Raw genomic sequence first — 27,932 nt, forward strand, 5'->3', positions numbered from 1 at the left:
TTACCTCACGCAGACAAGCACTAAAATGTCAGAAACTGTTCTGCCTTTTATGTTTAAACGGAGTCAGACAAAGATGGAGAGACTCAAGAAGAAGTGACAACATGTAGAATGCAACAGGACGTCTCTGAATGGTTAGTTGATGAATTGATGTTGCTGATGTGGAGTTAACTATTTTTAATTAGAATATTGTGTCATGATAATCTATACATCGCTTGTATAGGAACTGTTGTGAGATGCACACAGAGTGACTTTCTATTGCATGTGAAAAGACGGATGCTAAACATCTGGGATGCTAACCCAGGAGGAATGTCCTGTAGTCCCTACCAGCCATTTGTTGTAGTCCTTAAAAAACAATTTCTTTAAATTGAAATTTAATTGAAATCTTCTTTTGCTCTGAACTTTTAGCTTCGTAACTTTGCAGAAGTTGTTTATGTTCAAACAGCAACATTACACACTAAAGTTAAAAAAGTAAAATCATAATCAACCACCCCTTTAATCATACCAATATACAGTAATAAATAGATGCTGAAGCAACAATAACCTAGGAAAGTCATGTGACCAAATGTTAGAAGGGGGGTGTCTTAATTAAGTGGGGTTAAGACAGCTGTTTTGTGAATGTGTGAGAATAAGGGTGAGAGCACATATTTTGTTGACCGTGCGCAGACCTGTACAAAATATAACAAGATACAAGCTTCAAGGATTGCCGTGTCACAGAAGTTATTCCTGCACTCAGCTCCTTAGCGGCTTTGGATTGTTTTTGTGCCGCTACAGAGGTGTTATATGATTAGCCTATTTCTGCTGCGCGAGATCCAAACAAAACGCTTCAGGCCTACTGCATTTATCAGCTTTATTTGTCACAGTTCCGATGCTCAAACACATTGTATTCCACAATTGTTGTTGTGCCACAAAACATTGTTTTCTTCCATCATTACTTACACCTGACTTCACTTTCTCTCTGGCTATATACCCATTAAACCCACACTCCACACAGTGTCCAACAGCAGCTACAACTAATTATAAATAGAGCATAATGGCTCTTACAGACGCTATTTTTTATCAAAAACTTTAGCAACCAATGCCTTCAGATCTTGTTTAGTAGCATATATTCTCTTTAATTGCTATAATATCTTTACACAAAACCATACAATTACCGTTACAATTGCGACTCAAAATTTAAAATGCTATGTAATGTTAACTACATGTAATTATTCATAAAATGTGGTGATTTAGTGCCTCCCTCCAGTTAAATAATTATTGTGTTAGTAATAACTTTATTCACTATGTAAGTCATGAGCACGTTTTCCACATGGCTGAATCATACACTGAAGGTGTTTGCTGCACATGATCATCATTACTTATTCCTCATTAGGAAAGGAGATGAATGACTGTGCAATGCCAATTACAATGTGCGTCAGGGGCGGTTTCTTCATTCGGGCGATTGTGTGACGCAGACGCACCACCAAAGTGTGAAAGGGACAGATTTTTTCAATCCCATTCACATTAAACACAGAGTTACGCTAGCCGTCACTGTTGTTCTGCCTCTGGATATAGTCCAATCAGCGTCAAGTCACGTTCTGTGGAGTACCGCCTCTTTTGGGGCGATTTCACTCTGGTCGAGAATGTAATGTGATTTGGTTATTCACTAAGTTTGTTTTCATAGCCTTCATATGAACATTGTATGTTGGAAAACATTTTTAATGAAATTAAATAAATAAATACAAATTATTCAAATAGAACAAAATTAAATAATTAAATTTTACCATATATAGGTATTATACAACCCTACCTTATGGCATACTTCAGCATAAATGCTGAATTTTCCATGTTAAGCAGTAATGATAATATTAACATAATGATGATAATGATATTTTTGTTGCTGTTTGTGGAGCTTGGGGTGTCTACAGAGACCACGTTTTTTTACAGTGTGTTCAGGAGACAGACAGCTAGCGGATAGTGAGGAGAATATTTGCTGTATGTGAATGTGACAAAAAAAAATTATGGCCTAAAAAACGCGTGATTAGAGCACCTTTAAGCACAATAACTGTGCATTTTTAAATATTTAAAAAATCTGGTCTATTTATACAGAGTTATGTAATGGATGTGTTAAAGGCACACTATGCAAGATTTGTACCTTAATATAAAAGCTTCGAAGTCATTTAGATGGTAAACGAACTCGTAGAGCGAAGGGGGGAGACACACGGCGCTGGCAAAACCAGCAATGTAAGTTTGAGAGTAACGTTAAATACAAGTACTCCACAGCGACTCTAGGGGTCTCTGTTTGACAAAAACAAAAATCTTGCATAGTGTGCCTTTAATGTTGTGGTATTGTTACTGTAGTTTAATTTGTATTACATCACTTAAGGCTCCATTAACCTCAGAGAGACAACAATGTATAAGAAATACAGAAACTGTTTTGATATACAGTATTTTAAGAAAATAATTTGTTTATATATCTTTCCACAGACCCCGAGCACTTTCACAGACCACTAATAACAGATGAAAAGCCATTTGTCATTCAGTAATCGCCTTCTAAAAATAATTCGAGTTTTTCATTCTGTTTTTTTTTGTTTTTTTTTGGTGCATGTGTGTTTGAGGCTCAGTATAAGCCATTTATTTCATCACCTTATAAATACTGCTTATCAGTTAAGAATCTAGTTGAGAAGTTAATGTCTTAATGAGGCAGTTAAAATGTTATGATTATTATCTCTAATTACTCCTCCTTTGACATCATTACAACAAATGAGACCAACCAGGCCATATTGAAATAAGCTGTTAAAAATAACTTGTGAGATTCAACCTCATGATACATGAAATTCTTCACACCCTTCAGCTCTGAGCTGTGGATGGGGTGGAGATGAGGATGTGAATATATACATCATGGCTACTAAAGAGAAAAAACATTTGAGTGAAGAAAGTTTTGCCTCCAGACTGAAGGTCAAGTTAGGTGCAGTTACTCTGTCCAAATAGAAACATACACACACTCTTCAAACTAGTTCAACGACAAGAACAGCGAACATGTAAGTATTCTATTCTATTCTATTCTATTCTATTCTATTCTATTCTATTCTATTCTATTCTATTCTATTCTATTTGTGTGTGTGTGTGTGTGTGTGTGTGTGATCTAGTTTAATTTTGTACATAATCCTAATTTAGATTCCAGATGATTTAGAATTTTTTTATCCTTATATTTTGATGAGAAAGCCAGAAACATCTTTAGCACCCTCTTCTTCTTCTTCACAGTTTTCTGCAGTTAATTCAGCTTGTATGAGTAAAAAAAAAAAGTTAATTCCATTTAAACGTTGTTTTGTAAGTAATTATAAGAATAAAGTTTGAAAAATATCTCTCTCTTCCTCTCAGGGGTCCACATGTAGAAGTGAACGGTAAGAGCGATATATCTTAATACTGCAGTGCATAATAGTAAATAATATTATAAGGTCTGATTGTCATTGTTGCATTGATAAAGCTTATACTATCCCTCGTGAAATAAAAACATATACCAAAATGTATTTAAAATACATAAACGTACTGATATAAATATAAATAAACTTTATTTGGAGTACTTCTTTATTCAACAAAGTGCATTTCTTAATTTTAAGCCTTAAAATGTGTTTATTATCACTATTAGTTAGGATAGTATGATCTCTGAATAATATCAGTCTATATATATAAGATATTTAAAGTGTAAAGTATACTTGCAATAGTTCCACTTTAGCACAATCAAACATACTTAAGTTTATGTATAGGTGAATTTCAGCGCTATTTCTGGATATCTGTACAAAATGAGTTGCTCCAGTTTAGCAGACTTTAAGTATATCAATTTAGTATACAGAAAGTACAATTGCTGGGTATTTATATTAAAACACATAAATATGTTAATGTATTTGTAGAGTAATTGAAATAAAATAAATGTATTTCAAAAACATTTTAGTACCGGTATATTTATTTTTCACTAGGGATTGTATAAGTATTGCAAAATACGTTTGCACTACTATTGTGCGCAGTCCTTCAGCCTATTCTGACTTAGTGTGATGTTTTAGCGATGGTTTCACTGTATAGATCTGTATCATGCTGTTTTTGAATACAAAATTAATTTTGTAAATGCATGCTATCAATCAGGGTCGGGTCCACCATGATTTCACCACATATTTTGTTGATCCTAGAACAACATTCCTATCTGAAAATGTATTTCTAACTAACCCTAAACCTATACCCAGACTGTAAAAAAAAAAAAAAAAGTTTATTTACGGTAAAATACCGGCAGCTGTGGTTGCCAGTCATTTACCGTATAAAATATGGTAGCAAATTTTAGGTTTTACAGACATTTTAAATTTACAGTAATAAACCATATTTTGTTATCTGATATAATGTTAATTTACCAACCTATTGAAGTATTAATATCTGTTTTGTACCATACACTGACAACCAACAATCACAGCAGTGATGAGTCACATGATCAATCAAAGCTCATCACAAGCAGCGCCTCCACAAGAAAGTTAATACTAGAAGCTGCACAGTGTCATTCACACAAACATTAAACACCATCATGATAACACAAATTAAATTTAAAAAATGCAATAAACATTAATTTAACAACATTAAATATAACATAAAACCCTAATGTACATAACTGATTAGAAAACAAAACAAAGGAAACTATGAAGAAACATATTTATTTCAACAAAAATATATCAAATGTGAAGTGTCACGCAGGGAATTGTGGGAATGTCAATTTACTTTTTTTCAGTGTAAATTTTACAATGAGTTGTTCTTTTTCACTTTCAAAAACTGTAAATTTAACGGTATTTTACAGTAAAATTATATTAAACGTACCATTAGATCGATCACAGTTATTTGCCGTATATAGTAAGGAAACTTTCTGTTAACCAATTAACAGTCTTTTACCGTTAAAAATCACAATAATTTTTTAACTTATCCGTAAAATCGGAGGGAAATGATAGGTGAATAACACTGATGCAGATGCGCCTAACTCTGGTTGTTAGCCTAAACTTGATATTAACTGTAAACTTGTCCCTTAAATCTGATTGGTTGTTTGAAATATTGTTCCAGGATCAGCAAAGATGTTGATCCAGGATCATGTTGATGTTGTACTTGGTGAAATCACGTTCACCTCAGGGTCACATGAACCTGAAACCATATCCAGGTTTTCTCAAGAAAGATATCACCAAAATAATATTTAAAAAAGATATGAATGCTAATTTTTTAGTTTGTCATGCTAAGCTTTCCTTATATGTCTAATTGTTTAGATGCAGTACTGGAGGTACGATCTATTGATCTCATCAAGGCCAGGAAAGGCCAGAATCGACAGGAGCATCACACAGATGCTTTCTTTAGCAGTCATCTCATCGTCCGTAGAGGACAATGTTTCCAGATGTCTATCGAGCTGTCCAGACCTTTTGTTCCAAACAGAGACCAACTTCAGCTGGAGCTGAGACTTGGTCAGTCATGGCTTTACTGTACTTACTGTCGCAAACGATGATCCTGTTTACACCTGCCATACTAACCGTCTTGTATCACCTGATGAAACATTATTCTCACATGTGTGTGTTTTGCAGGTGACGACATACCCGTACACAGGGACAGTTTTGTAATTGTCCCATTAGTGTCGGAATTCAAGAAAGATGCCTGGGAGGTGAAGATTGTTGAACAGGCGAAGACCACAATCCGACTGTCAGTTTACTCCCTTCCAAACGCTTGTATTGGACGGTACAAACTCATCGTGGTTACAAACTGCCCGGCGGGAAAGGCCACTTCACCAGACACACCTGAAAATGACATTTACATGCTGTTCAACCCCTGGTGCAAAGGTATTATTTGAAGAGAGAGAAAATAAGGGGAAACGGTGTGTGTCTATCAGTTATGAGCTCATGAAAGTGCGTATCTATACCAAAAATGTTATTTCCCGTACCATTTATACGCCAAATGTTTTTTTCCGTGCATATATACGCACTGAAAACCCTTGGGTAGGATTAGGGGTGGGTAGTGCGTGCGTATTACACACCATAAAGTGCGTATCATATGCACGTGAAAACTGCGTATCATGTGCACGCAAAAACTATTTCTGGCATATAAATGGCACGAGAAATAACATTTGTCATATAGATACGCACTTTCATGAGATCGGGCTCCTCACATACACATACACAAACACATACTGTACACATACACATTGTATGATTTTGGGCTGTCCCAGACGAAAGATGACGAATCGTGGCGGTTTCTGTGGTCATGGCTCCTAAACGGTGGGCGCACGTCGTACAGTGGGAGAGATTCAAAGATGGCCGTCATCACGGCCTTGAGACCAAAGACAGATATTAAGCATGATCATCTCACAGTGTTTGATAGCCAATAAAAATGCAACATGAAATGGCGTATTGATCAACGCAACATGGCACTAAAACTTAAAACTACTTACCTCAAGCTCCATTTACAAAACTGGCATGCATTGGTCTCTTTTCCCTAGCCATGATCACGTCAATATTCTCCTCTTTCGCTTCCTCCTCTTTTTTCTGCGAAAAAAACACACAAAAAAAAACACAATTGACCGTTCGCAAAGACTCGCCGCCCTTAGTTACTGTCGCTATGTCCGACAAGCTACGCCGCTCTCACGCCACACCATGTTCTCACGCAGTGAAAAATACATCGCGGAGCAGAGAGGAGACTGACAACACACTGACAGTACTGGACAGACCAGCTTACTTTTCGGTTACTTTTGATATTAAACATATTAAACAAAGTCTCACCTTTCAAATTTGGTCATTTTTTAAAAAGAGATTTAAACAATAAATACCGTTTTGTGGCTCTTTAATGTGTCTGACAGATCGCTGTAGAGCATCAGTTAAAGCTGCTCATAAACCGATAATCTCTTCCTTCTAGTTCATTTATAGCATCAAATAAACATGAATGAACATCAGAAGGAATGTTGTTTTAACCGCGGAAAGGCATCAGTACACTCCGCTTCTCAAGTCCAAATCCTCCCATGTTAATCTACTAACTTTCCTGACTGCTTTGTCGGACAAAATGGCGGATGGCGAAGTATGATTGGTCCGATCACCTGTCAATCAAGCTCCGTGCGAAGGGTCAATTGCCAAAGTGTGATTCATCTTGCTCTAGGCCTATTTGTTTACCACTGGCTCATACTGAGGACATTTTATTCTTCTATACTAACTTGCATCGTAGCCTACGATTCAAAATGTGTCATCATCGTACAGTCAACACATGTCGTATCCAAGATTATTAGATCCATGTCGTACAGTGTGATTTGTAATGATCTAGGATTGCTAAAATCACACAGTCTGTAGCAGGCATTAGACAATTACACTGAAGCATGAAATAACAGAATTAACTTACATGTTAATGAAGCTAATCTATTGAAATGTCAACTTTCTCTCTCTTTCTGTTCTTAACAGACGACTCTGTGTACATGCATAATGAAGCTGAGAGGACTGAATATGTGCTGAATGATATGGGCAAACTGTACTATGGAACAGAGCAACAGATTGGTACCAGAACCTGGAACTTTGGTCAGGTAAAATTTCAACATTTAAAATTTCAAAAATATAATGTTTTCATTAGATGTTTAAATGTATCAGTAAAATGTAGGTTTCCTGTTATTATCTGTTATTTTTCAAGAATTCTCATCATCATTCTTGGAATTTTCATTTTCGATTAATTTTTACAATTCTAAACTAACATTACTTGCAGTTTTGTGTGTGAAAATTAAGAATGTTTTCAAATGGCTGGGTTTAGGAATTATTGTTCAGCTCATCAGTTTTTTATATTTCAAATTAAAATGTATTTGACTTGTTTTAAAGAAGGTGTGTTTTATCCTTCCTGGAGCTCAGACAGTAAAGCATTGCATTAACAATGGCAAGGTTACTAGAGATTACGATTACTAGAGAATGAATGAATTGCAAAAACACTGAAAAAAATTATATGATCAATAAGTTATGACAATATATGTTTTTACATATTCATCAAAATAAGTTAAGCAATTTTCAACTTTTTTAATACATATAAGTTATACAAGATTCAACTTTTTTTTTAAGTCAGCTGAATGTAATTCAAGTTCAAAAGTTTATTGTACTTCAAAATTTAAGGCAGCAACATTTTTTAAAGCTTGTAATTTGAATAAAAGTGGGATTAATTAATAAAAGATTAATTTAACAGTGGATCAATAAAATACACGACTTGTCAGCTGATTATTGTTGTAACATTGAATCATGGTTGCAGAAAAGTTCTCAGAATTTATATGTAAAAAATTGAAAAATTACCCAAAATGTAATATTCCTAGAACGTCCTGGGAACCGAAACTTGTTGGTTGGGATACATTTCATGCAGATATTTCACTTTAGACATCTGAACCATATTCCCATGAAGTAGAAAGCCTATGATGCATTATTTCCAAGACAAAATTTCGTGCTTGTTTCAATTGCAACCTCTGATCTGTGATTCTTAGTTTGATGAAGGAGTCTTGGCGGCTTGTTTCTTTGTGTTGGAGAAGAGTGGGAGTCCTTGCTCCGGATGGGGAGACCCTGTTAACATAGTCAGAGTGGCGTCTGCCATGGTAGGTCCAGACTCTCTTTTTACCAACATTGGATTTTTCCATGCTCTGTTGTTGTGTAAGGACGACCGAAAAGGTCTGCAGCTCAGTGATGATCAATGAATCGTGATGACGTGAAGCAGATAACATCATTTTGTCAATGTGTCAGGTTAATTCCAACGACGATCAAGGTGTGCTGATGGGTAACTGGCAAAAAACCTATGAGGGAGGAACTTCTCCAACAGCCTGGAGTGGAAGCAGTGCCATCCTGAAACAATACCACGACAGTAAAGGAATACCTGTCAAATATGGACAGTGCTGGGTCTTTGCTGCAGTCACCAACACACGTAATATTTTATTGAGCATTATTGACAGTGATACAGAATATAGGGGCCTAAAAATGAACATGAGGATAGAACCAGCTTTCCTACACGTGCTTCTGCTGTTGTCTAACATAGAGAGTGAAGCATTGCAATTGAGCTAAATAAAAAAAAGATTCTTCAATAAAATCATGTATATCTAGCAATTCTGCATAGTACCAAAAGGTTAATCGAATTGAATCATGACCATCGTTTAGTTAAGAAATATAATCAAAGTGTTGTCACTTACACCTTTAAAAGAGGCCCTGTTTACACTTGGCATTAACATGTGATCATGTCATAATGTTTCCATATAAAGTTGCTTCTGTATCCAGAAAACAGATTATTGGATATATTTTCCCCACACAATATTTACATTAGCGATGTACATTTAATAGGCTACATTTAATGAAAAAAGTGCAATTACACCACCTGTGCAGCTAACAGAAATGTCTAAGAATCATTAAATTATGGAAACGTTATTTCTGAATGTTCCATCCATGAATGTTCAAAACGTCTCTGGTTACGTATGTAACCTTAGTTCCCTGAGAGGGAACGAAACGCTGCGTTTACGCAATGGGAACACTTCCAAGTGTGTCGTCATGAAGCACATGTATAATCAATCCAATGAATGAGCGGGACGTCAGGTGACGTCATAGACCAGGAAACTATAAATCACCCCTTAACGCAGAGCGTGACAGCTTCTGAAAAACCTGAAGCAAGTCGATCAGGGCATGCAGGAAGTATGGCAGGCGAACGCAGCGTTTCGTTCCCTCTCAGGGAACTAAGGTTACATACGTAACCAGAGACGTTCCCTATCAAGGGAACTCCCGCTGCGTTTACGCAATGGGAACCCCATACCCACTACGCCATAATTACAAGTGCCCGTTCTGTGTGAGTCCTGCGCACACTAAGAAGCGAGCAACCTCGCCCCCGGAGTGGAGAGGTCTAAATCATAAAATTTGACAAATGTATGCGGTGAGGACCAGCCTGCCGCATTACAAACGTCATGAAGGGAAACTCCCGAAATCAAAGCCGTAGAGGCAGCCATACTCCTTGTAGAATGAGCACGGACAGCCAAAGGTGAAGGCTGTCCGACCGCTTGATAAGCAAGTGAGATAGCCTCGACTACCCACTTGCTCATAACCTGTTTCGATGCAGGGCAACCCTTCTTGGTTGAACCGAAGCAGACAAATAACTGCTCTGATCTACGCCACAGGGCAGCTCTGTGAACGTAGGCATCCAAAGCCCGAACTGGACACAACAGATTTAGTCTTTCCTGATCTGGGGTATTAAAAGGTGGAGGACAGAAGGCCTGCAGCACAATTGGGCCTGCAACATTAGTCAGTATTTTAGGAATGTAACCCGGCCTAGGGTGAAGAAATGCCTTAACCATACCAGGTGCAAATTCTAGGCATGTTGGAGCAACCGACAGGGCCTGCAAATCTCCAATTCTCTTAATTGAAGAAATGGCAAGAAGGAATAAAGTTTTTAGTGTAAGGAACTTTTCTGAAACCTCTTCAATAGGCTCGAAGGGAGCCAGGGCCAGACCCTCAAGTACAATGGCCAAATCCCAAGCCGGTGCTCTAGAGTGCAGTGCAGGCCTCAGCCTCAATGTGCCACGGAGAAAACGGTTAACCAAAGGATCTCTCCCCAGAGAAGTAGCCCCCAGAGGGGTGAGATATGCCGATATAGCTGCTACGTACACCTTTAAGGTGGAAGGAGATAATCCAGCAGAGAAACGGTCTTGAAGGAAATCGAGAACTGTACCAACCGGGCAGTTAACAGGATCCAAATTACGTTCTCCACACCAGGTAGAGAATAATTTCCATTTCAAAGCATAAAGTTTTCTCGTGGAGGGAGCTCTGGATTGCAGGATGGTCTCCACGACCTCAGTCGAGAGACCGGATTCTATGAGCTGGGCCCCCTCAGAGGCCAAGCCCACAGTCTCCACAACTCTGGGTGAGGGTGAAATATTGTGCCCCTTGCTTGGGACAGCAGGTCCCTCCTGACAGGAATCTCCAATGGAGAGCCGTCCAGAAGAGACACTAGATCCGAGAACCAAACTCGGGCCGGCCAATACGGGGCTACTAACAATAGATGAGCCCCTTCCCGGCGAACCCTCTCCAGAACTCCCGGGAGCATTGATACCGGGGGGAAGGCGTACAGGTGTGACCTCGGCCACACCTGTACCATGGCATCCAGTCCGAGAGGAGCTGGATGAGTGAGGGAGAACCACAGCGGACAATGGGTTGTATCGTGCGATGCAAAAAGATCGATCTCTGCTCGACCAAAGTTCTCCCATAGGAGCTCCACCACTTCGGGGTGAAGTCTCCACTCCCCGGGCCTCAGCCCCTGCCTCGACAGGATATCTGCACCCACATTCAGATGCCCTGGAATATAAACTGCCCTGAGAGACAGCAATTTCCCCTGGGCCCATAGGAGGATCTGATGAGCCAGTTTGCACAGTATACGAGACCTCAGACCCCCCTGATGGTTGATGTAAGAAACCACCGACATGTTGTCTGACCGGACAAGCACATGGTGGCCTTTCAGGTCCGGCAGGAAGTATTTGAGAGCATGAAATACCGCCATCATTTCTAGCCGATTTATGTGCCAAGAGAGCTGATGGTCCTGCCAAAGACCCGTCGCCGAGCGGCCACTCATGACCGCCCCCCATCCTGTGAGGGATGCATCCGTCGATAGCGTTAAGCGTCGACAAGACGCCCCCAACACTGGGCCCTGGGCGAGGAACCAAGGCTTCTTCCACATGACCAAGGCACGTAGGCAGCGCCGCGTGACCTTGATCATGCGGAAAGGATTTCCCCTCGGAGAAAACCCCTTGGTCCTGAGCCACCACTGCAGGGGTCTCATGTACAGAAGGCCAAAAGTTATCACGTTGGACGCAGCTGCCATGAGACCCAACAATCTCTGAAACTGTTTCACAGTGTGTGACTGGCCTAGTTTTACTCTTTTTACGGCTGTGAGAATCGCAGAGATACGTGCTGGAGACAATCGTGCTTGCATGGTTGTCGAATCCCACACCACCCCTAGATAAGTGGTCCTCTGAGCTGGGAGGAGCACACTTTTCTTGGCGTTTAACCGTAACCCCAACAACTTTATATGAGACAGAACGACATCTCGATGCCGAACTGCCAACTGCTCGGACTGAGCTAGAATCAACCAGTCGTCGATGTAATTTAATACGCGAATGCCCTGGAGTCTCAGAGGAGCCAGAGCTGCATCCACGCATTTTGTAAATGTGCGGGGTGATAATCCTAGGCCGAACGGAAGAACCCGAAATTGGTATGCTTCGCCCCCGAAAGCAAACCTCAGGAACTTCCTGTGATGAGGATGGATAGACACATGGAAGTACGCGTCCTTCAAGTCTATTGTGACAAACCAGTCCTCGGACTGAATCTGTGACACAATCTGTTTTAGCGTAAGCATTTTGAACTTGAGTTTCTGAACTCTGCTGTTTAAATGACGCAGGTCTAGAATCGGACGCAACCCTCCATCCTTCTTCGGAACGATGAAGTAACGGCTGTAAAACCCTGACTCTCTGCTGGTAGGAGAAACCTTCTCTATAGCTCCCTTTTGAAGAAGCGTCAGTACTTCCTGCTCCATGACCAGAGCCTGCTCTGGGCCCACTACTGTGGAGAGGACCCCTAGAAATCTGGGTGGACGAAAACCGAACTGAATTCTGTAACCCTTTTCTACTATACGCAGGACCCACTGAGAAATATTTGGCAGAAGTTTCCACGCTGCCAGAAATTCCGCTAAGGGAACCAGTCTCTCGAGACTGGCCTCTGGATTTGGTTGAACAGTCACTTCGGCGCCCTGAAACGGCGAACCGGCAGGGAACAACCGAACTGACCGCTCCACGACCCTCCTCGGAGGATCGTATGGGGACGCTGACACCACGGTGCCCTGTAACGGCGAACCGGCAGGGAACAACCGTTGTGGCAGCGCTGCGACTTTCCTCAGAAAGTCGCCCCCCAGAGGGCGCCGAAGAGGAACGATTTCTCGAAACCGTCCCTCCCCGGAGGGGACCACCCTCAGAAGTTTGACACCACAGGCGTCAGGACTTCTTCTTCTTAGACCAAGCCTTCTTAGATATGACAGTCCTCAGATCTTGCCTATCACCAGATGGCCTGGCCTGCGACCGCCACCCAGACCCCCCAGGTTGTGGAGGAGCCCGAGCGGCGACGCTACGTTTCTGTTGCACTCTGTGCTGTGAGGAGCTCGTAGACGGCCGAGGCTGCTCTGATTTAATGATTTTACGAAAAGCAGTCTCGGGGGCATCAGATCGGCGAGGAAGAAACTTCTGGAACGCTGCAGATTGCTTTTTTGTTTCTTGAAACCTATCAACGACACAATTTATAGCATCGCCGAACAGACTTGTAGGAGAAAGCGGGGCGTCCAGAAGAACAGATCTATCTTTATCTTTGATTTCAGAAAGATTTAACCATAAATGGCGCTCCGTGGCCACCAGGGCTGCCATAGACCGGCCCACTGATTTGGCCGTCTCCTTGGTGGCACGGAGAGATAAATCTGTCGCGCGACGCAATTCTCGAATTGCGTCAGCACTAACTTCCTCACTTTGATCGATATCCCTCAGCAGGTCGGCTTGATAAGCTTGCAAAATAGACATTGTATGCAAGCACGCTGCTGCCTGACCTGCTGCCGAAAACGCTTTACCCACAAACGATGATGTAGCTTTTAATGGTTTAGTGGGTAATGTCGGGGCTTTCAGTGATGACGCTGACTCGGGAGAGAGATAGCTCGCAAGCGTCTCTTCAGCCTGAGGCATTGTCACATAACCAAAATCTTTAATACCTTTAACATTACTATAAATAGATGTTTGGGGATTAAAAACTCTGAAAGATACCGGTTTATTCCACGATTTCGACACCTCAGTGTGGAGATCGGGAAAAAACGGGAGTTCCCGACGGGGAGGCTGTGATCTAGATGGAAAATAGCGATCATCTAGTAAACTCTTTTTAGAATCACATTCAAAATCATCGGCTGGCCAGTCAATATTTAATTTAGCTACAGCGCGAGATAAAACCTCCATAAGCTCCTCATCACCAGAGGTATGAGCTGGCGAAAACTCATAATCCCCTGTATCAACACTGACAGCGTCCAATTCCTCGGAACTGGATAGCTGCGGCATTGGTGCCTCAACCCGGGGAGAAGAAACCGCAGGGCGGGCTTCCCCCTGGGCAGAGACACTGGATCCAGCAGGTAAAGGCTGAGATAGGGCGGTGCCCGTCTCAAACCCCGCTGCTAGATCCATCTGCGAACCCCAAGATACGTTTCGCCGCTGTGCCTCGGCAGCAGCGGGACCCGTACCTCGGGGAGCGCGGACCGAACCGTCCTCCTCAAAGAACGCCCGGCGAGAGCGGAGCGTCCTCACGGACAGCAGCTCGCAATGCTCACAGTCAGCTCCCTCGAGAACTGACTGGGCATGCTCCACTCCCAAACAAGCAACACAAAGCTGATGTGTGTCCCCACCCGTGATGTAACGAGGGCAGGGAACAACACAACGCTTGAAATCTTGCTTGCTCGCCATAATATATATATATATTGAGTGTGTTTGTAACAGACAACAATAAATCAGACAAAGGACAAATACAGAGAGCGCTTCGCTGAAGAAACAGAAGCTGTCACGCTCTGCGTTAAGGGGTGATTTATAGTTTCCTGGTCTATGACGTCACCTGACGTCCCGCTCATTCATTGGATTGATTATACATGTGCTTCATGACGACACACTTGGAAGTGTTCCCATTGCGTAAACGCAGCGGGAGTTCCCTTGATAGGGAACCATGTTTTTTAAATGTTTTATGTGATCATGTGAACATTGAATCATTTTGCAAAACATTTTTGGGAACGTTACTTTGAATGTTCTCTGAATGTTCTGAAGTAAGTAGTAACATTTCAAAAATGTTAAATGAACTAAAACATGTGTTTTGAAAGAGGCATGACTTTGGAGTGAAGGGATGGCTAGCTCGCTAATGCTAACCTCTCCGAAAATTGCCTACCTTATTACCTTTATTGTGAGTTTTCGTGATAATGCAGAGCTCATGCTGAACTGAAGGTTTGTTTTAAAAACCTGACAGAAGCGCGGGACTGATCAGGACAGGCAGATCAGAACGAATTCCATTCACAAAAGAGTTTACATTGTCTTTTTTTGCGTATCAACATCCAGATAAAAAAAAAAAACAGATACAAATCGCACTTTTACGCTAAATGGATATGGGACCAGAGAGGTTGGGATGAAATCTTGGGCACTGCACTTTGTTAATGTTTTTCTCTTTTTCTCTCAGTGTGTCGGTGTTTTGGCATTCCCACCCGTCCAGTCTCAAACTTCAGTTCTGCTCATGACACTGACAGTTCCTTAACAACAGATGTGTATTTAGACGAGAATCTTGAAGAGATTAAACACCTTAACCGGGATAAGATCTGGTAAGATCGTGTCTTTGTATTCACGTGTTATTTTACTATCGTCGCGATGCTAAATAATTGTTTTATATATAGCCTATTTTTTTTTTTTTTTTTGTATAGTTAAAGTAGTTTAATATAATTAAAATAGCCTAATTTAGTTTTTTATTTATTTTCGAAATGTAGGCCTACAGTTTTTATTAATTGTTATTTCGGTATGTCTACATCAATTTAAACTACACGAGTATGGGAAATATGGCAACTGAAATAAAATAAGTTGAACGTTTTTTATATTTTATTTTAAGTAACATTATGTATCGTTATACTTGCATCACCCATTTTCCTTTTTCCATGATACTGTGTCATGCAACTGCAGGACGCCTAAGGAAGTAGGCTATTTGTGATTTCATAAAAGTTATAGGTTCATTATTGTTTTAATAATTTGACAACGTTAAAGGAATAGTTCGCCCAAAAATTTAAATTTCCCCATAGTTTACTCACCCTAAATCCGTTAGGTGTATGAAGTTATATTAAACAACATCCATGCTTTGTATGGCATTGAATAGTGCCCAAGTTTTTGAAGCTGCAAAAAACTCATCCATCCATCATAAAAGTAATCCATATGACTTCTGAAGCAAAGTGATGGGTTTTTGTAAGAAAAATATCCATATTTATAACTTTATAAACTATAATCCCTGGCTTCCAGCAACAGCCGTACGCGCGTTCACGAGAGAGTCGAAACTCGGTCACTATTCAATGGCATTACAAAGGCTGAAAAAATAATCTCATATACACCTAGGATGACTTGAGGGTGAGTAAATAATAGGATAATTTTATTTTTTGGTGAACTATTCCTTTAAAGTTGCTGCTTTTCTCTCCATGTAGGAACTTCCACGTGTGGAATGATGCCTGGATGTCTCGTCCCGACCTGCCATCTGGTTTCGGGGGTTGGCAGGTGGTTGATGCCACTCCTCAGGAGAGCAGCCAGGGCGTCTACTGCTGCGGCCCAGCATCTGTGGCTGCGGTCCGCACTGGACAGACCTTCCTCAAATATGACACGGGCTTCGTTTTTGCTGAAGTATGCTAATTACTTTCCTGTAATTTAAGATTCCATCATAAAGAGTTTAGTTATATTTTATGATATCTAATGTTCTCTTACGTAGAGTTCTCTCGTACTGCGTCGAAGAACGCTACGGGAAAGATATTTCTTTGTCGAGATTGAAGCCAAAAATTAATCCTTAATTTTGTAATATTGTAAAACGCTTTTCTGAAGCATACAACCTAGGCGGAGCAATACAGCTCACCCATTGGCTGCTCTGCCAGAAAAGCACAGCCTATGCGAGGCCAGGACGCTGACCAATGAGGACGCTTCGCGCCCTTCTGCGTCACCTCCCGCCCAAACAGGCGTGGCCTAGGCCTATAAATACGAGCATAGCTGTCTAACACGCCGATTTTCTTAAATTCAACGAAGCTGCACGCATCGCTGGATTGATTCGAGCCGCCACAGCCGTTTGGATACAAGCACCTCAGCAGGACGAGCCCTTACCTGAAGCCGCTGGTCTTCGCCGCCTTCAGCCGCCGTTCCCTGCTGCGCTTCTCCGGCGTGGATATATCCTTTCAGTTTTGTGTGTGTTTTGTGTGTGTGTTCGCCTACCGCGTCACACGCTTTTTCCTCACAAAAGAGCACGAGCGTCTTTATAAAGATGTCTCGCTTTTCCTGCGGCTCCTGCCGAGCCGCGCTCATCGACGGGGACCACCACGAGTTATGTGTTTCCTGCTTGGGCGAGGAACATGCAGCTATCGCTCTCGGTGATGGCGGCTGCCATCACTGCGACATGATGCCAATCGCGACTCTGCGGACTCGCCTTGCATCTTTCGCCGAAGCTGCTCAACCGCCCCCTGTAGCGCCGCGCCGTAAAAAGCGCCGTGCTCAGCGGGTCCCGGAACCTCCCTCCACGAGGAGCTCGCCGCCGCCGCCGCTAGCTCCTCTCAACGTCTCGCTCGAGTCGCTCACCGACGGACAACAGCCGCAGCACGCCGCTTTGTCCGTTATGGATGACGACCAGCAAGCTGTATCAGAGGGAGATGATGATTGCTGTTCGCTTCTCGCTTCGGAGAGCGAGGGTTGGGCGAGCTCTGTGGACCTCCCCTCCCCCGCTGTTCGAGAGCGCAGAGGAGGGAAGATCAGCATCGAGGCGGAACTGATGCGTCTGCTCACACAGGCCGTGTCGAGCCTCGGCCTCGATTGGTCGACGCCCGAACAACCTGCACTCAACCGGCTGGATGGACGCTTCCTCTCTGGAGACCGCGCTGCGCCCCCCTCCAGACACGCACCGTTTCTTCCTGAGCTTCACGAAGAGGTAGCGAAATCATGGAAGGCGCCATTTTCAGCCAGAGTACGTACTTCTGCCTCGCCAGCATTCTCCGTAGTGGACGGTGCTCGAGACAGAGGCTACCACGCTCTCCCTCCGGTCGAGGAGGCGGTAGCGACTCACCTTTGCCCACCCTCTGCGGGACGGCGGGCTAAGGGAGTCCTACCATCCAAAGCTTGCCGCACGTCTTCAGCTCTGAACGGTCGCGTGTATTCCGCCGCCGGACAAGCTGCATCGGCGCTGCACACCATGGCGGTGCTTCAAATCCACCAGGCCAACCTCCTCTGCAAGCTAGACGAGGAAGGCCCGGGCGCGATCAGTGTTCCGGACTTGCGTAGCGCCACAGACCTAGCTCTTCGCGCTACAAAGTCCGCCGCACACGCCATCGGCAGGATTATGGCCACAGCTACTGTTTCTGAGAGACATTTATGGCTGACTCTCTCTGAAATGGCGGAATCCGAGCGCTCTGCGTTTCTCGACGCCCCCATTTCACCGGCTGGCCTCTTCGGATCCTCCGTGAAGGACTTCGCGGACCGATTCGCCGAGGTACAGAAAACTTCGCAGGCCATGAGACATTTCCTGCCAAAGCGCTCCAGTTCCGCAACAGGCCGCCCTAAACAGCCGCCTGCCCGAACTCAGCAGCGCCCCGCGCCCGCCGCGCCGGCCCAGCAGCAACAGGCCCGAGAGAGACCACGGTCTCGCTCCGCCGGACGCCGCCCGCCACCGCGTGGTCCTCGGCCCAAGATCTCAATCAAGCCCGAGGCCTCGGCGCCATCCTAGCCCTGCTAGGAAAAAGACGGTGTTCGGGTCCCGCTGCGGCCGGACTTCCACCAAAGATTCCCGCTTGTACACCCCTAAGTTCCGTGTTTGTACCAGTGTACTCAGCAGCCAACAAACCGGCCGTAAAGCCCGTTTGCCTGCACACAAACGCCGTTTTCACGGCGACCCAGATAAATCTAAAAAAGAGTTTAATTTCTGGTGTTCCGGCCAAGGCCGATGGTGTAATGTGTGTAACTGCAATGCCCACCCAGTGCCCATTCATTCACACAAGCACAGCCCCGTTCAACACAGGGTTTGCACACATAAAATCGGCTCACACCGATTGTGCTTTACGTGTAGTGAGCGTGCCCACTGTCCAGTGCCCACAACCACTACACACTGCACGTTCCGCGGTTTCTGTAAAAACGAAACTAACGAACGGTCAGTCAGTACACAAACACAGTGTCCCCGGTGTTATAAATGTGCCCGCCACCAAGCGCCCACGTTTATTCACAAACATAACGAGCCCCGTAGGGCTCGCCCCGCGTGCTCTCTCTCAACTCAGAGAGTCGAGCGCGCGCGGGACGCATACTGTGTTAAACATGTCCCCCGCCTCAGACGCCACGGCGTCCATGTCACAGCACATGGTTGCTCTCGTGTCGCCGCCATTTCGCGACCAGAGCCCAGATTACATTCAACCCCTAGTCACACGTGCAGATGCATGGGAAGGACTACCCGGGGTTTCAGAATGGGTGCTAGAGACTATAAAAAGAGGCTATTCGCTACAGTTTTATCGACGCCCTCCCCGTTTCACGGGAAAAGTCGAAACCACGGTAAAAACAGAAGTAGCACATCTACTTCGAGCCGAAATAGCGAAGCTATTGAGCAAAGGGGCCATAGAGCCTTTATCTCAAGCTCAGAGCGAAGGGGGCCTGTACAGCAGATATTTCCTGGTACCGAAGAAAGACGGGGGTCTCAGACCCATTTTAGATCTAAGGCGTCTGAACAAAACGCTTGCAAAGCGGAAGTTCAGAATGCTCACGACCAGAAGTATCCTCGCGCAAATTCGCCGAGGAGACTGGTTTATGGCAATAGATCTGAAAGACGCGTATTTTCACATACAAATTGCGTCACGTCACAGGCGATTTTTGAGATTCGCCTTCGAGGGCCGGGCATATCAGTACACAGTCCTGCCATTCGGCCTATCCCTAGCACCTCGTACATTTACAGTGTGCATGGACGCGGCGCTGGCACCCCTGAGACTCCGGGGCGTTCGAATTCTGAACTATTTGGACGATTGGCTAATTCTGGCTCAATCGCCGTCAGAACTCGCTCACCACAAGACACTAATACTCGATCACCTCGAGTGCTTAGGTCTGAGAGTCAATTGGGAGAAAAGTTCACTGTTTCCCAGTCAAAGGATCTCCTTTTTAGGACTGGATCTGAACTCACTGTCTATGACAGCACAGCTGTCATCACAGCGCAGGCGAAATACCCTGCAAATGGCGAAATCCTTCCTCAGCGGCCACATAGTGCCACTCAGGAGATTTCAGAAAATGCTGGGCCTCATGGCCTCAGCCTCAACAGTGCTGCAGTTGGGCCTGCTGCGCATGCGCCCACTACAGTTCTGGTTGAGAGCGCGCGTACCGCGCCGAGCATGGCTACACGGTCGCTATCGCCTCAAGGTCACTCAGGAATGCATTTCAGCCCTGACACCATGGAGAGCGTCAGACTGGTACCGGTCAGGTGTAAGCCTGGGGACTTCCTCGAGCCTGAAGGTGGTGTCCACGGACGCGTCCACCTCAGGCTGGGGAGCACTGCTCGACGGCAGTCCGCTCTTTGGCCAGTGGTCAGAGCGAGCCGAACTACCGCACATAAACTGCCTGGAAATGATGGCAGTGGACTTTGCGCTGAGGCGCTTCTGTCCCCGGATAAAAGGACACCACGTCCTGGTCCGCTCGGACAACATGTCGGTAGTAGCCTACATAAACCGCCAGGGTGGCGTGAGATCCCGGAACCTATTCAGGTTAGCGGAACGCATACTGGTGTGGGCCCAGCACAACCTGCGCTCGTTAAGAGCAATGCACGTGCCAGGCCACTTGAACGTAGGCCCGGACAGACTCTCACGGAACAACGTTCCCACGGGAGAGTGGTCCCTACACACACAGACAGTGCGTCTGCTGTGGAAAACGTTCGGCAGAGCGGAAATAGACCTGTTTGCAAACCAGGAAAACGCTCATTGCCCAGAATTCTTTTCGAAGAGCACGAACGCGCTGGCCAGAGTCTGGCCCCGCCGCCCGCTCTATGCTTTTCCTCCTGTCTCACTCCTGCCTCAAGTGCTGGAGCGTATCAGGGAGAGCGGATGCTCAGTACTGCTAGTTGCTCCATTCTGGACGAATCAGACCTGGTTCCCAGCTTTGATGCGACTGAAAAGTACTGCCCCGTGGCCGATACCAGTGAGGAGAGACCTCCTCTCACAGGCCAAGGGCTCGATTCTGCATCCTCACCCCGAGCTTTGGTCCCTACACGTATGGGCCATAAACGGGTACCCGCTAACCTCCCAAGAGGAGTGTTAGACACGATCGAACAAGCTAGGGCTCCGTCTACTAGACGGCTCTACGCTTCCAAATGGTCGGTGTTCTCTGGATGGTGTTCAGATCAAGGTCTGTCACCACTTCAGTGTGGAGAACCGGAGATTCTCTCCTTCTTGCAAGAGCTATTGGATAAGGGAAGAACCCCATCCACGCTCAAAGTCTATGTGGCTGCCATATCAGCGTTCGTTAATCCAACGCTTGGCCGTTCACTAGGCAGGAACGACCTGGTGGTCCGCTTCCTGAGAGGCGCCAGGAGGTTAAACCCTCCAAGGCCTCCTTCAGTCCCCGTTTGGGACCTTTCTACAGTGTTGAACGCTATGAAAGGGGCCCCTTTCGAGCCTATTCACTCAGTTGACATGAAACACCTGTCTCTCAAGACCGTGTTTCTTTTGGCTCTCGCTTCAGTGAAGCGTGTGGGAGACTTGCAAGCGCTCTCAGTGAGAGCTTCTTGTATGGAGTTCGGGCCAAACGACTCTATAGTCGTATTGAAACCGAAGCATGGGTACGTGCCTAAGTCCCTCAACACACCGTTCAGGGCTCAGGTCATCTCCCTGTCGGCCCTGCCGGCCTCAGAGGACGGAAATAGCTCCCTTTGCCCGGTCAGGGCATTAAGAGCTTACGTGTCCCGCTCCGCTGTTTTTCGACAGACGGAGCAGCTCTTCGTTTCGTTCAGCGGGCGCTCCAAGGGACGAGCCGCAACGAAACAGAGTCTGTCTCGATGGGTAGTGGACGCCATTGCGCTAGCCTACGCATCTAGAGGCTTGGAATGCCCTTTGGGCATCAGAGCACATTCCACGAGAGGCATGGCCTCCTCATGGGCTTGGTATAGCGGAATCTCGTTACAAGATATCTGTATGGCGGCAGGCTGGGCCTCCCCGTCTACATTTATTAGGTTCTATAACCTAGAGGTTCCTGCGTTGCAGGCTAAACTGCTCTCGGTCTAGAAGACTATGTATAAGTGTTCCTGCCCCGCACTGCGGCCCAGGTCACTTCAATGGTAATATGTACAAGTGCTCCTGCCCCGCGCTGCGGCCCAGGTCACTTCAATGTCTAATATGTATAAGTGCTCCTGCCCCGCGCTGCGGCCCAGGTCACTTCAATGTTTAAGCATCACTCACTGACAATGTGTCCCATGAGCATGCTATTACCCCTCATATATATCTATATTTACATATATATGCTATTATGCCTTAAGAGGCACTACTATAAGGGATGATGCTATTTTAGCCGCTCTCCTTATACTTCTTGGGGTAGGCGCTTGTATACCAGGGCGCGCGCGCCCTTAGGTGTCTGTGTCGATCCAAGAACACGCACGGCGGTTTGCATAGGGTTCCCGTAGCATTCTTCGACGCAGTACGAGAGAACTCTACGTAAGAGAACGTACTCGGTTACTAACGTAACCTCGGTTCTCTCTAGGAGAGGGAACGAGTACTGCGTCTCATGCCGTGCGTGTCCACGCTGCGTCGCTTCATTGACGAAAATCGGCGTGTTAGACAGCTATGCTCGTATTTATAGGCCTAGGCCACGCCTGTTTGGGCGGGAGGTGACGCAGAAGGGCGCGAAGCGTCCTCATTGGTCAGCGTCCTGGCCTCGCATAGGCTGTGCTTTTCTGGCAGAGCAGCCAATGGGTGAGCTGTATTGCTCCGCCTAGGTTGTATGCTTCAGAAAAGTGTTTTACAATATTACAAAATTAAGGATTAATTTTTGGCTTCAATCTCGACAAAGAAATATCTTTCCCGTAGCGTTCTTCGACGCAGTACTCGTTCCCTCTCCTAGAGAGAACCGAGGTTACGTTAGTAACCGAGTACGTTTTATGAGCGTATATGCCTCATATTTCTATCTGTCGCACATAATCTCACCACATAGATTTATAATATGGTGTGCTAGTACTAAATATTTGGCTCTTTGTGTTGAAGGTGAACAGCGATAAAGTCTACTGGCAGCGCAAAACTGACGGGACCTTCGATGTGATTCGAGTTGACAAGAGCGCAGTGGGTCACTGCATCAGCACCAAGGCTGTTGGCTCAGACAAACGTGTGGATATCACACACCTCTACAAACACCCAGAAGGTGAAAATATACATTAAATAATGACGTGACAGTTGTGATAAGGTTTGCACTTACGCGTGACAAAAACGTTTACATGCTTTTGAAATGCTTAATTTTAAAAATGCATAATTATTTTAGAATCTAAATATTTTTTTCTTGTACTAAAAAAACTGACATGGTCACTTCTAAAATATATATACAATAAAAAACATTTTATTGTGTTTGAATAAAATCAAAATGCATTTTTGGGGGAGAAAACCTCTGAAAATGCCAATTTGGTACTGAAGAGTTTTGGTAATCCAAATGTGTAAACTACACATCATGTTTTTGCTCACGTTATTATTATTATTTTAAGTGTAAGTGTATCAGTATCAAATTCAAATGTGTTTATGAAGCACAATTTAAAAATTTACTTAAAAAATTTAAAACTTCATACAAAAAGTAGTGCTATCAAATCGATTACCGGTAATCGTGTTTAATCGCATCTAACATGAAAGTTTGTAAAAAATATTAGATATGAGTGTGTATATATATATATATATATACTGTATATATTATGTGTGTGTGTGTATATATATATATATATAGGCCTATATATAGGCCTATATAAAATGCATTTACAAACTTTTATGTTAGATGTGATTAATCACGATTATTTGATTTGACAGCACTAAAAAAAGCATTGTGAAAATTCAAGAATAATAGTAACATTTAGTAACATGACTGATGAATTTGCACATGATTTTTCTTAAAGCATATTAAAAACACCACATAGACATATAAACACTATTCAAAACTTTTATTTTCACCACAATGGGACTTGTAAATGTGTGTATAATTACCCCTGCCCTCTCGTTTCCCCGTCACTGGTCAGGTTCGGAGGAGGAGCGCACCGCTGTGGAAACGGCCTGTAGCTTCGGCTCCAAGCGGTCCGTCTACTCTCCCACAAGTGCCAGTGATAGAGATGTGACTGTCGACGTGTCCATGCAGGGTGATGGACCATGTGTTGGTCAGGACGCTGAGCTGTCCATCGTTCTGAAGAACAACAGCAGCGCTCCTCGTAGTGTTGATCTCTGCAGCCAGGTGACAGCCAACAAGATCGTCCTGAAGAAGGACCAGACCAGTGTTGAGCTCAAGCCCAGTGAAGGTGAGAGATGATGATCTCATCAGCAGAACAACACATCAGACATTTGTGACATACTTAACAATCGTTTGTCATTTTTGGTAATTGAAATAAAGCTGAAACATAAATATATTAGATTAAACACTTAAACTTAAATGAAAATTACAACTGCAATAACACTGAATTAAAGCTATAGAAATTTGAAAACAAAACAATTACAATGAAAAGGCACATAACAATTACTTAAAACTTAAACTTGTTTGAATGATTTTGGATGACTTTAATATATTTTCAGTTTTTAGTTTAATTTTAGTGTAAGTTTTTTAAACTGAAGTACTAAACTACAACTGCAATAACACTTAATTAAAGCTAAATAACTTACTATAAATATCTAAATAATATCAAAGAAAAAACAACAAAAAACTTAATTATGAAATATTACAAATATTAATACATACTATAATAGTATTTAAATCATACTAAAGTTACACTGGTAGAGTGTTGTATCTAGTAAAATAGGACTAAACATTTTTTATTCTACTAACATTCCATTTAATTCAATAACCCAGATGATACTACTACATTTTAATATCATTATTAATAATAAAATATAAATATTAGATACAAATCTTAAACTTATCAAACAAACAAATAAAAGGACAAAAGCACACAACAAATAGTTTTAAATGAATTTAAAAACAGAAAATATAAAAATACAAACTAATTAAAAACACTATAGAAGTATTTTACTAAAATAACACTGGCATTGTTGTCTACTTGTAAATCAGATAAAACCAAATTAATTCTATTTTAATTAAATATAATTAAATAACTCATATGGTACTTGTAACCAAATATTGTTATTACTATTAATATGGTAACACATTTTTCTATATTAATACAATACAATTACCATTGTGTTAATACAATATAAATATTAAATACACTTAAAAAAACTTAAATGAAAATGAACTGAAATCATTTGAAATTGAAGTACTAAAATGACTAAAACTATAACTGCAATAACAGTTAATTAAACCTATATAAAAATAATTTAAAATATCAATTACTAAAACAAAAAGTTACATTAAAAATGCAAAATATAAAAATTAAAGTAATAAATTATATAATAGTGTAGACCTATATATAACACTAATATAAAATAACACTAGTATAGCACTTGCAAATAAGACAAAACCAATGTAATTTATTCAATAACTGATATGTGATATGACCACAAAACCAGTCACATGGGTCAAATTTTTAAAATTGAGATTTATACAAAGCTGAATAAATATTTTTTCCATTGATGGATGGTTTGTTAGTTAGGATAGGACAATATTCGGCCGAGATACAACTATTGAAAATCTGGAATCTGAGGGTGCAAACAAATCGAAACATTATAAAAATCTCCTTTAAAGTTGTGCATTTATGTTCACGATTGCTGCATTATCTCACAAAAATACATATTTTATATATTTATGGTAGGAAATTTACTAAATATCTTCATGGAACATGATCTTTACTTAATATCCTAATGATTTTTAGCATAAAAGGAAAAATGTATAATTTTGACCCATGCAATGTATTGTTGGCTATTGCCACAGATATACCCGTGCGACTCGTGACTGGTTTTGTGATCCAGGGTCACATAGTTGTAACCAGTTGTTCTTATTAATATAGTCCATTGTAAGTGGTGATGTGTATTTGGAGTCTCATGGATGTTTTGTCTGTGTAGTCCGGTCTCTGGAGTGGACCCTGCACTATGACGACTATAAGGAGAAGCTGCTGGGTCAGTCGGCTCTGGTGCTCACGCTCTCGGGACGGGTCACTGAGACCAAACAAACTCTGGCCAAACAGTTCAGCTTCAGACTGCGCACACCAGACCTCCTCATCGCTGTGAGTTTAAGTGACTGCTGAGAGTATTACCCAGCTGGCTATGTGGCATTAATGCGGCTCGTGTGTGTGTGTGTGTGATCTCTCCCTCAGCCTGTATGTGATGCTGTGGTGGGCCGAGAGCTGGAAGTCAAGATCAAATTCCAGAACCCATTGCCCCGTGTGCTGAAGAACGTCATGTTCCGGATCGAGGGACTGGGAATGCAGCACGTCAAAACCATTCACTACGGGTAAGACGTTCATTCGCAATGAATCACATTGTTTTCTGATGAAGGGGTTTCTAACAATGAATGTTCACAGAGATGTTTGCTGGTTAAAAAAAATAAAGGTTAGGTTGCACACTGTACTTACTCTAAGTAATGTTAATGAACTAGTACTACATGCACTTACTATAGAGTTATGGTTAGTTACTTGTAAGTATGCATAATTTACTGTTATTACAATAGAAAGCACACACTATGTCACCTTAAAACATTAATTTTTTACTAAATGTAAGAGGATTAGTTTTAAAATCCTTCATTGTCTTGCGGCTTGTGAGTATAACAGTATTAAGACATAATGTTTTACTGGTTTCTCTGATTTAAACTTCACTAGCAAAAAAATATTTCTGATGTTTTATTAATTTTTGTGAATTAGTTCACCAAAGTCTGTTTCAGTTGATTAATGAAAAACTCTGGATCATTCATTGAAGTCTATGCATTTTTCATGTATTAATATATGATGTTGTTTATAAAATTATATGTTGGTATATATATATATATACTTTTTTTTTTTTTTTTACTACTAACTACCAATATACATTAGTGACCAAAAGTGATGTCAGTAGAGGATACTTGCTTTTAATGACCGTACAGGGAAAATATTTTATATTTTCTAAATATGAGGGAATAACAAAACACTAAAGCTGGTTAAGGTATTTATCTGACACAATTATTCTGCAAACTACAGCTATAGGATTTATTTTACTAAGCATAAAAAGGATCGAAAAACAAAAAAACATACATACTGTAAGTGACTACAACATTTAACTCAGTTCATATTTTATTGCTTTTCTCTCATTTTTGCATGTGTTCATAATTTCTTTGTATGACTGCTTGGACAATAATTATTGTCAACAATTCTGCATGTTTCATTGCGTTATTATCACAAATAAAACAATTGACTCCCAAGTACAATATGATATGACAACTGATAAATGATGTAACAAATTTTTCATACTATTTTATGAAGAGTGAGGACGATATCGCTTGGCCACTACTATATACAGTATATATATACACACACACACACACAGTATATCAAATAACTATCTTTCATCCTTTCTCTCAGTGATATCGCAGGCCAAGCCACAGTGTGTCTGACCGAGACATTAGTCCCCAACCGCTCCGGCTCACAGAAGCTTCTGGCAACACTGGACTGTCCTCAGCTCACTCAGGTGCACGGAGTCGCAAACATCCTGGTCAAAGACCGCTGAGAAACCTTGACTTCATCTAGTGAGCACAAGCATCTCCATTCTCAAGACATTGATAACTACACCGAGGCCAATGTCTTGTCTTAACCTACACAATTCAAAGATGGTGCTTTTTAATTTGGATGGATTTCTAGAGGGAGTGGGAATGTTTCACTGTCTCATTTAAATGATGTCCTTGGATAAGATATTATACTTATGGGCAATATTCGTCCCACTTGAACAAAGGGTTTGAAGGTTCGGCTGGTTAGCAGATCCCAGTTATCCTCTGCTGGTTGATCTGTACCAAACAATAAACGCAAAAACAA

General features: G+C 42.6%; 1 protein-coding gene across 1 annotated transcript; it reads left to right on the plus strand.

The window, feature by feature from the left end:
- LOC306986114 (protein-glutamine gamma-glutamyltransferase K-like) lies at positions 1–27,916 on the plus strand. Its single transcript, XM_079589009.1, has 15 exons — positions 1–131; positions 2,464–3,017; positions 3,358–3,380; positions 5,265–5,456; positions 5,574–5,825; positions 7,428–7,546; positions 8,477–8,584; positions 8,730–8,907; positions 15,249–15,387; positions 16,249–16,441; positions 23,005–23,158; positions 24,012–24,284; positions 25,999–26,159; positions 26,250–26,386; positions 27,486–27,916. Coding segments are annotated over exons 2-15 (2,076 nt in total). The 5' UTR covers positions 1–131; positions 2,464–3,015; the 3' UTR covers positions 27,631–27,916.
- The last annotated feature ends 16 nt before the right edge of the window (positions 27,917–27,932 follow it).

Source organism: Phoxinus phoxinus, assembly GCF_949152265.1.
Source record: "Phoxinus phoxinus genome assembly, chromosome: 18".
NCBI classification, from domain to species: Eukaryota; Metazoa; Chordata; class Actinopteri; order Cypriniformes; family Leuciscidae; genus Phoxinus; species Phoxinus phoxinus.

Excerpts from the sequence above, each read along its gene's own strand:
- LOC306986114 (XM_079589009.1), top strand. Across the intron at positions 5,826-7,427 it reads GTTCAACCCCTGGTGCAAAG|ACGACTCTGTGTACATGCAT; the intron begins GTATTATTTGAA and ends TGTTCTTAACAG. Across the intron at positions 7,547-8,476 it reads GAACCTGGAACTTTGGTCAG|TTTGATGAAGGAGTCTTGGC; the intron begins GTAAAATTTCAA and ends TGTGATTCTTAG.